This window comes from Halyomorpha halys, unplaced genomic scaffold (assembly GCF_000696795.3).
Source record: "Halyomorpha halys isolate HHAL.00 unplaced genomic scaffold, Hhal_1.1 Scaffold916.1, whole genome shotgun sequence".
NCBI classification, from domain to species: Eukaryota; Metazoa; Arthropoda; class Insecta; order Hemiptera; family Pentatomidae; genus Halyomorpha; species Halyomorpha halys.
This window is the reverse complement of record NW_027108073.1, coordinates 338,561-349,943: the sequence shown is the minus strand read 5'-3', so window position 1 is coordinate 349,943 and position 11,383 is coordinate 338,561. Positions and strand designations below refer to the sequence as shown.

The following is an 11,383-nucleotide window of genomic DNA, read 5'->3' as shown; positions in this document are numbered from 1 at the left end:
TATATATTTGAGTCAGTTTTATAGGGGAAGGTTTTGGTTCTTGGCATCGAATTTTCGAATCAGTTTGGTAATTAATGTATCTTGTCAAAATAAAATATCTATTTTCACTAAATCTGTTAAAAATATCATAGAACCAACGAGGAAAATCAAAACTTTACAAATTAACCATTTGCAAAACAACCAAAACACGCTTTTTTTTTTGTTTTTAATTAAAACTCCTCTATCTGAAAATTATAATAAACTTATATCATTATTATTTTTTCCGATACACTGTTTAAAAGCATTAAAAGCTATAAGGCTTACGAGCTATACAAGATCTAATTGAATATAATTACTCTTTTTATAACTGGAATTAATTGCTTCTCTTATTATTGTAATGTCACACCGAGATGATTATTACTCTAGGCTTAGTCATAAACCTGTGCAATACGGTTTATAACTGACTTTTAATATGCTATAGAGCCATGGTAATTCATTAAAATAATTAAAGGGTATGATTTTAATTATACTATGATTAGGATCTAATTAAAATGGAAGCTGTGGGATAGCCGTCTAGCTATTAATATTATACGACTTTATAATTATCATATAAAAATATTATTTCATATAATCCATAATAAAAATAAATATATTTTTATCGTATGTAACCGATAAAAAAAACTTTTCAAACAGATTAATAAATCCCGTTCGTAAAGTCAGGCAACATATATTTTAAAATGAAGTTATCATTACTTTTTTACCATATGCATTTGGAAACTTTTAATGAATCTGATCTTCTAATTTAATTTAAGATGATCGGATTGTTGCAATAAAGCACTGGAAATTGATTGAAGGAAAAAAAAGTTACCAGGTTAAAAAAAACATTTCATAATAATTTGAAGAGTTCTCCATTTTGATTCCTAGCTAAGAAATCACTAGTGTTTGATTCACTGTATAAGATAATAACGTCATCAAGTATTGAAATAGTAACATACATTATAAATTAAAAGCTTTAATAAAAGAAGAAACACTTTAAATAATAATGTCAATTATTATTTTTATTTATCTTAGGGATCTGAGGAATTGCTAATTTGGAACAGGTCAAAACCGTATTATTGTGCCATATAAGTTTTAGAATAATAGGGCTAATATAGGAAAGCCCAATGACAATGGTAAGTACTCAGCGATCTTTGACGAAGCTTACCGAATCAGTAAATTAGTTACGAACTGCCGCGAAGCGTAACACGCCAGTGTTCGCGACTCTGTAACGAACGCTAATACAATTAGACGGTCCGCCGAGCGGGAAAAGACTTGATCCTATCGCCTTCCAGTCTCCAGCACCAGGATCTTCTCTGGCAGTAGGGTAGAAGGTTGAGGTACCAACTTAATCCCGAACTGAAACATGCAGCGTTCTGTTTTCCAGGTCGTAGTACTACAGAAATATGGTACAAAGCATTAAGTTTGGAAATTTATTCAATGTCAACACATTATTATACAATGCGTCTCACCCCATAGACGCACATTGGTGAAATTGCATAATAGTGCGACAAAAATGGACTTTCCTTTACGTTATCATTTCAAGATGAATTTGTTGATATCTGTAGGAATAATGTACAGGTAACTAACTATATACCCTGTTCCTGAATTTTGTTTCGAATGAAAACAATGTATTAGGTAAATTCATTATTTTCTCAAGACAAAGGTATCAGTAAATAAAAGTTTTTGAATTTGTATTTATTTATTTGTTAATAGTTCACAGCTCCCTAAAGGGGTAATAACTAAATGAAATGAGAGAGACACTCACGCTCCCTGGCCGAGGCACCGCCGTTCTTACCCCTTCAGAACTCAATACACCCCTTAAATTACAAATATTAGAAAAATGGCAGGCCAAGTGGGATGAAAGCTCTCCGAGTAAATTAAAAGAAATAAAACGATCAGTAAAACCATGCTCAACATCCTACCGCAACAGCCGTAAGTTGCTCTAACCCGCTTGAGAATAGGTCATACTCTCCTCACGCACTCTCACCTGATGAGAAAACTGCCATCTCTAACGTGCATATATTGTCAGTCCATTCTCACGATTAGACATATTTTTGAAGAATGTACTCACTATTTGCCAACAATAAACAAGATAGGACTGACCCCAAATTTATCAGAAGCTCTCACAGATGAGGAAGCTAAAATTACATTAGTATTTGAATTTTTAAAAGCACATCGCCTTCTTTATAAATTATAACTCCTCTTTAATTTTTATTTTTTATTTATTATTTTTTTTATTTTTTTATTTTTTTTTTACTTTTATCATGTCATAGGCGTTGATGACCAGAGGGCCTTTTTACGCCTTTTTACGCCTTTAGGCAACAATCAACAACAACTAATTGAAATCTATATTGTAAGCAATTAAATTTAAAATTGATTATTATTAACGACTCAAGTGGATTGTCATTTAATCAATAGAAAAAATAAATTGAATATACAAACTTATATATATTTTTTTATATCTTAATATCTTACACCTACACATTAGTAAAAAATAATTTATTTCGTTTTATGGCCTTTAATTTCTTACTTTTTAGATATACACAATAAATGAGTTTTTATTTTTATATCCTGAAAACAAGTTTTAAACAACTTTCAAATTTTTTATTAGTATAAAATTTATACTATTATTATGTCCTACTAAATTTGAGTGGTCATTTTACCAGAGTGGGCAGAACGGGAAACTGGGTTAAAGGCTACGCTATCTACTTAATTAGATAAATTGATACTATTCAAAACCTATTCATTCAACATAATCATCCTGGTGAATTCAATAGTAATTATGGGGAAAGCCTCATAGATGACACGGATACCAAGCTATTGTGTAGTGCATGGAGGTCAAATTAACCATCAATGGTTTATCGACATATAGTAATAATTCAGATCTATAAGGCGATAGTTAAGAAAATAAATCATTATTAGAAAACACACCATGCAAAAGACTTACTGAAGTTAATCCAGTAGTACTGGTCAAAATTTTTCAAACTTTTAAGACACAAAATAAAAGTGTATTTTTTCATATTTGGACCTCAACGTCAATAATAAACGGAATCTTTTATTTTTCTTCAAAATTTTATTAATTTCAAGCTATATATCTTTATTGTTTAATTAGTAAGCAGACTTAGGAGATCTATTTAAACAAAAAAAAAAAATAAAAATGTGATTTACCTGCAGGGCACTTGCACTGGTAGCTGAGCTGGTCGACTTGCTTACAAACACCATCGTTCTGGCACGGCGAGGGATCGCACGGGAAATATTCGCTCTCACAATTCCGGCCGGTGTATCCAGCATCACACACACACCTAAAAAAATATTCAATGAATAGTTTAGAATTTAAAAACATTAGAATAATATAATCCTGATATAAGGTTGTTCTAACGACCACTTTTGATTGTCAAAACCGTTTAAAAAAATGTGCAATATTGGTTCTTCAATGGAAAAGCTGCACATGCTTCTGAAAGCCAAAAGTGGTCATTGGAACAAACACAGGTATCCAAGGATGCACAACATAGCATTAATTAAACAGATGTAACAAGACCTAACTTTTCATTTCTGCTTCCTTTCCCTAAGGCCAGATGTTAGATACTTGCGCACTCCGCGATACTCAGATAACAACTTAAACAAACCAATGGATTCCGCAATGAAGGCATTAATTGGTGCTGGTACAGGTGAAGGAGAATCCAATAAACATATCCGCCCGAAGACGGACGAAGGCTGATGGGTGAAAGGTCGTTCTTTGATAATTGATAAGTGGGTCGCGGGTAGATGCCTTCATAAGCGGCTCCTTCCTTCATTATGTCCTATGTCAGCCCACTAATCGATTAATTATATCGACCTCTTTTATATAGCACTGACGAAACATGTAAAGGACTGTTCTCACACAAATCATTTATGATTAAGCGACCAAAAGGACTTAGCACAAAGCTTCTAGATTATTGATCAGGATGGACTGGAACAAATGTGTAAACGGGGCAAATGTCAAGGTGATTTAAAAAATTTAACTGGAAATCATAATTAACATAATCCAACTTGACATGTTAGTACGAATATCCACTTACAGGAGGGACCACCCCTGACCATAGGTAATCTTCCGACTGTGATGTCAAGGCTCTAATAGGTAATTTAATAAATTAAATTTAAGACAAACTTCTTAATTAAAAACATTCTATTTTTTTCAAATTCGATACTTTTTTTCCGTCTTCTTCCAAATAAATGCTTGAAATATCTAATTTTTCTAGAATTAGTGTTAAGCTGATAGGTTGACTTCTATTGCATGTGCACTCCTTAATCAATTTCAACTTGAGTTAGACTTGCACACAGCATCATTATGATGTAAATATGACCAATCTGGACCGTGACACAGTTCACATTGAACGCTGAGAACTGATCGACAGGGCAATTGTGCTTCCTCAATAAAAGGGATTTCCCTGATCGCAACCGCTTCCGGTCTATTGCGGAAAGCGGCACCACGCTATGAATGGCCTTTCAGTTAACGGTAGCGAATGGCCGACGATTTTAGGCGGATTCGTCTCGAGTAAACAGATAAAATCCAACCAGTTATGTTTTAAGTCTGAATTAGGATAGTTCTTAGATATGTATATAGAGCACAAATAATAACTTAAATGTAATTAATAAATTTATATAATATATAATTATTTAATTAATATATAAAGCATCTTTTTTCTTCATTTTTAGGTAGGGAAGATTCCAAAATAAAGACAAGGAAAGCATAAATATGAAACAAACATTTTTTTTTTTTACTTTATCATTGTATCAATTGAGAAACTCTTGTTATTTGTTAAAAAAAAAAATCGAGTAACCTCATACCCTTATTTGTCGTCATCATAAAATAATGATAGAAAAAAACGGAACAAAATATAATTTGTAATGTCGTTCAGGTCGAATTATACAATACAAAAGTAAATTCAAGTGTTCAGGGCTGAATTTAAAATTCGGACACCCCAAAATCTGAAAATAGTTTTTACCGCTCCTCCTTCGTACTATCAGAGTTGAGGATGTAGGTTCAGTAATTTTTTTCAAGAAAATAATCTATATAATGATAATTTTCATTTTATTAAAGAACATATTTTATGAAAATAACGTGTCAATCTATTTTTTTGTATTTTGTGTATATTAGGTAAGTAAATTAAATAGTTTAAAAAATATTGGAACTTTAATATCTTCAAAAACTATAAACACAAAAAAAAATGTAATAGGCGGTGAAAATCCCAGACCTTATGAATCAAATTGACCTTCCGTTAATAACTGTACTTTCCATTTAACATTGTTGTTAAATTTTTTTTCGAACCTTAAATTCATTATGTGGTTTATACAGTTAAAATTATGTTAATATTGAAAATACCGATCAATTCAAAATAATTTTTTAGAATGTATATAATATTATATTCTAACAAAATTTATATATTTATTCTTAATATCTTCCAATAATTAAAAAAATATATAAGTAAATAAATTAAAAATTCAAGAATTTACTTTTATCGTGCTCCTATTAGGTACTGATAATTGATTCCTATGTCCTATATTACTAATCTTGAATTTTAATACATAATCTAATTTTATTATTTATAGACTGATTTATTTATAAAACAGATAATATTTATCAAAAGTGGACTTAGTGGGAACTATATTGAAGCAGACAACTCTAGGAGTGCATAACCTTTGCAAGGATGGTACGTACATGGACCGAAGTGTGTGGTATTAGAGCTTGAGTTTAATGGTTGCCCTGGGGGCAGTATATCTTGTCTCGCTCGAGTAATGACTACCTATCTCCCGGCAAAACTGCCTTCCACCGACCATAGCACCTCCCTTTTAATTTTTATATCGACTAAAAACTACCTGATGATACTTCGGATGGCGAAGTACCTTATAATTTATAGGTACTACGAGGATACGAACAGAAATATAAACTTAAATGTATACTAAATAAAGCAGAAATAAGAGAGCAATAGTTCCGTTAGAGAGTGCAATATAAGTAATAAATTTATATAAGAAAAAAAAATTAGAATGGGTAGACAGTAAATCCATGTAATAAAAACGAGAATAAAAAAAAAGGCCAGTTAGACGAAGGAGGAAACGGCGGGAAGTAGCTGATTGATAGAGTAAAGGCGGGAAACAATTAGGAAAACAATTTATCAGCTGACGACGGAGAAACCCAATCCGTTCCCTCGTCAGGAACGCTTCCCTGATAAATAGTTAGTCATAGGTTCATTGCAGTTGTATCTTCGCGGACATTTATAATATATAATAATATTAAAAAATTCTAAAGATTATATCATTATAATTCAGGGATGGTCATGCGATTTTGAAGCATCTAAACGTTTCTGCTCAATCAGTATTGTTTTATAACTGCTAACAGATAAATATTTGTACTCACTATGTTTTAATTAATTAAAGAATTTCCCCAACCTTCAGAATAAATAATCAACTCTAGTTTAACATAGCATATTTTAAATTCTATTAATTGGGTTGAAATACATTGTTCCGAATTTTTTTAATTAACTTTTAATTAATTTAAGTTTTTAAGAAAAATACTAAAAGGAAAGTTGAATTAATAGGTAATCTAGAACCAACTGTATACTTTTTCATTATCTACCATCTATTTTCTTTAATTTCCCCTATCTTTTTATAATGAAAATAGTGTAAATCGATGATAATAATTTGTTTACAAAGCATTGCTTACAAAGCAACCTATAGATAACACTTAACACTTTAGAAATGCGTGAATGATACAAGGAAATCAGTTTACAAGTTTTGATCCTTATATTTACCTAACTCATTGGAACATCTCAATAAATTTGATAATAATTTTAATTACTCAACCAATTAAATATCTCAAAATATTATAAACCTCCCTTCGACATCGACTTATCGAGTTCTTACTCTAATCTATGAACACATCGTTTTGTTATTCCCTACAATTGAGCTCAGAACTATTTTTTTCTTTGATGATGACGTCCTCTGGTGTGAGCTCATGGAGGCATTGGCTTTGCTATTGTTGCTAACAGAGGCTGAAGACCCGACATGCCCCCTCCTCGGCATATTGAGCACTCCAGCGGACTTAGTATTCCTCAAGAGTAGCGCCGCCCGGACCATCCTCCGGACTCGAGGCATTCTCCACATGGAGATATTATTATCCTCAAGATCTGTTACCCAAAGGCACGTGCCTTACCAAAAAACCTCCTATGGAGGCCTGTAATTAACCCTTGATGGACGTGGATTTGATCATCGGGTTCTAGCCGCTACGTGGAGATGATTTAGCTTGCCCTCCACGACGTTTCCGACATCTTTTTTTTTAACTTTTGTTCGCTTTGTTTAATATTTCAAAATAAACACAGGTTTTCACCTGAACTCAGCTGTGATTTAGGATCTCAAAACCGTAATTACTCGACATACATATGTGTGTTAATATTTTAAGTACCATAAATTTTCAATAATGCTTGTTACTACTATATTCTTCACTACTTTCACTCATCATATAAGTAAACATATAGTAATCATTCGAAACATTTATTTAATTGTAAATTTATTGCTTGAAATACCAATAAACACGTATTAAAACCCACTGATTATTAAAAAGAAAAAGAAATGTGAAGACGGGGCAGTATGGCAAAACTTTCACACTAACTATTATTAACAAATGCAAATCCAGTTTGTATCATTTTTTTTTTCATACATTCATAGGAAGTATTGAATTCTCAAGATTAACTTTAATTTAAAATAATAATTATTGCTATTGAAACACCGGATTGGTTGGCATAGTTTTGAAAACTCTTTTTAAGACTGAATGGAAACATAAAGAAATAATTATCAATGGTCTAAAAAATTTTTTTTAAAAATATCAATTGTTTTTTCAATATGTTTAGGAACCGTATTAGTTCTGGTTTATTATAATTTTATTTTATTTTATTATATTCGGGGCTATATTGCATCCAGCTCCAACACATTGCCCAAATACATCCCCAACGTAAAAGTAGCTGTAGAATAAGACGTACCTCTGTGAGAAGATAGCACTCCAGCGTCCTAGGAGGTAAGAATAAAAGCACTTTGCCAACCTACCCCTTATGCCAACCTAGATCTCTCCCTAATTAAAGAAAATAAAGTCTTTCCTTGTCTTCCTATTTTACTTGGTTCCCTGTACTTTCATTATCAATCTTATTCTTCCATATATGCTCTCAATAACATATTTGGCATATTATACGCTGAGGTAAATAACAAAAAGATAGTTCAATTATGCAGTGCATGAATGCGTGTGGTAGATGCTCTGTGCCTAAGACCCAAAGGAGGATGGTACGGTACAAGGACCGGTTTGGCCATCTTCTACCTTCTTTCCTTATAGGTCTCTTGTTTTCTATCCTGCTCTTCTTTGTCCTTAATTGGTAGCAATTACAGCTTCTTGAACTTCTTGAACCCTTTTGAAGGTAGAGTATGTGTCCCGTTTTTTGGGTGTTTATTTATTTTTTGTCTAAATCCCAATATTAACGCACACAATACTCAGTTGATTGTGATGCCTCTGTTCTAATAACTATAGTTTTTTTGTTTGTTTTTTTTCGAAAAAATTAAATTAAATTAAATCTGTACCACTACAACCCGAGAAGGGTCAAGGGTTCAGGTTCAGTACTTTGTAAGGAAGTACTGTTATTAGACCAACGGTTGTGTAAGGAGGTGATTTGGTCTGAATCACGCTTGAATTTTTACCCAATTTATGAAGCTGAGTGGTCCACCCCAGGTGGGCTCCAGAACCCGAAGGGTTAACTCACGCCTACAATAGGGGTATTCATGATGTTGTGTTAAATGTTAAATGTTTTACCATGTTAAATGTTATAACTATAAGATTGTGAGCAGCCCTATTTGAAGTCATGTTAAACGTTAAATGCACAAGAGCCCCTAGCGGATTTTCTCAGCAACTTGTTGTATAAGCCTTTATGTTTATAACCTTCCTTCCAGACCCATATATATATGAGGCAATTTTTTTCGATTTAACATGAGTTTTTCCATTTAACACGCTTTAACATGTTAAACCAAAGATCATGAATACCCCTAATGTAGCAGAAACCCATTTTCGAACCCGGGGAAGTACCTTGGAGTAAGTACCATCGTGCCTTACCACAGTCCCCCGTGTATTTTAAAAAAAATAAAATTATCTAACTTGACCTATCCTGACTATAGAAGAAACTATTTAAAGACAAAAATCAATGGAATAAATAACTCAAATTGAAGCGAGTTTGATTTTATATTGAGTACATTGAATTTTCTGGATTTGAATTATTGAATTTTCTGTTAAGTAAATGCGATAAACATAAATTTTTTGAAGATCAATAAATTTTAGTAAAACTACTTACTTTATTGGCAAAATATTTAACTGTAAAAACTCACTAATTCACTAGACAAATAATAACCACATGGGTAAACGTGCAATATTACTATGGTGGAATTTAAAAATTATGTGCACAAAAAAAAAAAACTAACATTCTGGACCCAGGGTTACTTTAGAACTAGCGTAAATATTTTGAACTAAAAACTCATACAATTAAAGAAAGGGAGTTAAATCTTCTATTAAAAAATATATTTATAACTATAACTTATTATCATATCAAACTACCATTTATGTAAATTATTTATATAACATATAATTATATATTCACATGGTTAACCAAGGAGACTTTTGAAAGTGAAATTTTCTTCATTAATTTCTATTTTTAAATAATTTTTTTTTATCAAAATATTAGTATCAAAATTCAAAATTTTCGAAAAATAACCTCTCTTAATCAAACTATTTTTCTTTTATATTTTAATCTTTCATATTTGTAAATCAAATTGATAAAATAAGTCAATGAATAAAAACAATTTCAACTTTAAATTTGCGTAAATAGGATTTTCACAATATTTAATCATTCCTAACTCCCTTTTATAAATTTAAAAAAAAAGTTTAGCTTTGACTAGTAATTTGCCATATTTATTCTTAACGGTACCTTATTTCGAGACCAGTTTAGTCTAAGACTGAAGATCTAGCTTAATCTAGATACTAAGACTTAGTCTAGAAGAAAATTAGTAAGTTTCAATTTATTTATTTCATTACAGTTACAAGATAGATCTTTTATTTAGAAATACTACTTTTTATTTCATACTCTCACAGTAAATGTTATTAACAGAGACCACATCCAGTTGCTCAGAGCTCTTTTACTGTAGATTGAATCCTCCAGGTGGAAGATTAATAAACAACTGTTCCCCATTTCTCGAAAATAAATTGAAAAAGCTTTCTCCGCGTGGTCGCACGAAATTTATCGGAGACCGTATTAAGGACGGGCAGCGAGCAGTAAAATATAGCCGTAGAAGCCTATTTCGAGAGATATGGCGAGGTTTACAGTTCGTCGCATTACCATATCCTATACCAGACTTAGTAAGAATATTTTCTTAGTCCATAGCTTGACCTCTTGAGGTTAATGTAATATACTGAAACTAATTCGATATAATTAATCGCATAGGTAAAGTAATAAGCGAACTAGTCGTAAATGGCTGTCTAGTAACCTCATAATTTAGTCTGGCATGAAGTCCTAATGGAATCGGAACATCTTGGGCCATATTTGGAGTTGAATAATATTGCTGACATCTCAATAAATTGCTTCGAAAAACAGCTGCGTGTGTATATCCTATTTATACACAGTAACAGAACAAAAAAAAATTTTAAATAGATTTTTCGATTGAAGATCAAAGAAAAGACACTAGAATAGGGAAGTAAATATCGATATTTACATAAATCGTCTTGATACTTTTCCAATGTAACAAAATAGTAATTGCATGTATCAATAAAAAATATCGATATTTCGGTGTTAGAAAGAAGAAGACTCAATCGATAGTTGTAAAAGTTGAACACGTTATAATTACAAAATGTTCTACTAACTCCCTAGAATTATAATTTTTTTTTTATTTGTTTATATGTAACTTTCGATTTGAGAGTTAGGATATTTTACCCCTCAAAAATATACTTCCCGTCTCCAGAGAAAATCCCCCCTTGATAACGGTTTGAGATCTAAATGTCACCTGTATCTAGGTGTGAGTATCGACACTTGTTCATCCTCCCACCTCCGTTCATCGAACCGAAGAACCTCCTCGTACAGTTCGACCTTTATTATTTCTTTTCAGTGTTCTTATATGCCAAAAAAATATTTTCACATGCAGTTAAATTAATATTTAATAAGATATCCAATGTTCCTATTTTAAGATTTTACATTAACACATATTATAACTGACTGCATCAACGTTATAACAATTGATTTTATAAATAAATATATTGCTCTTAAACATTTTTTTGATTCACCATAGTAACGGACAAACCAATTTCGATTAT

The 11,383-nt window shown here is 31.6% G+C and overlaps 1 protein-coding gene across 4 annotated transcripts in view; it reads right to left on the bottom strand.

Moving 5' to 3' along the window:
* The window catches only part of N (neurogenic locus Notch protein), a 237,499-nt gene that overhangs the window by 88,952 nt on the left and 137,164 nt on the right, over nt 1-11,383 (bottom strand). For all 4 annotated transcript variants that reach the window (XM_014430838.2, XM_014430839.2, XM_024360766.2 and 1 more), the window contains exon 5: nt 3,187-3,320. In XM_014430838.2, the coding sequence (XP_014286324.1) occupies nt 3,187-3,320 (134 nt within the window). The remainder of the gene's footprint in view (nt 1-3,186; nt 3,321-11,383) is intronic.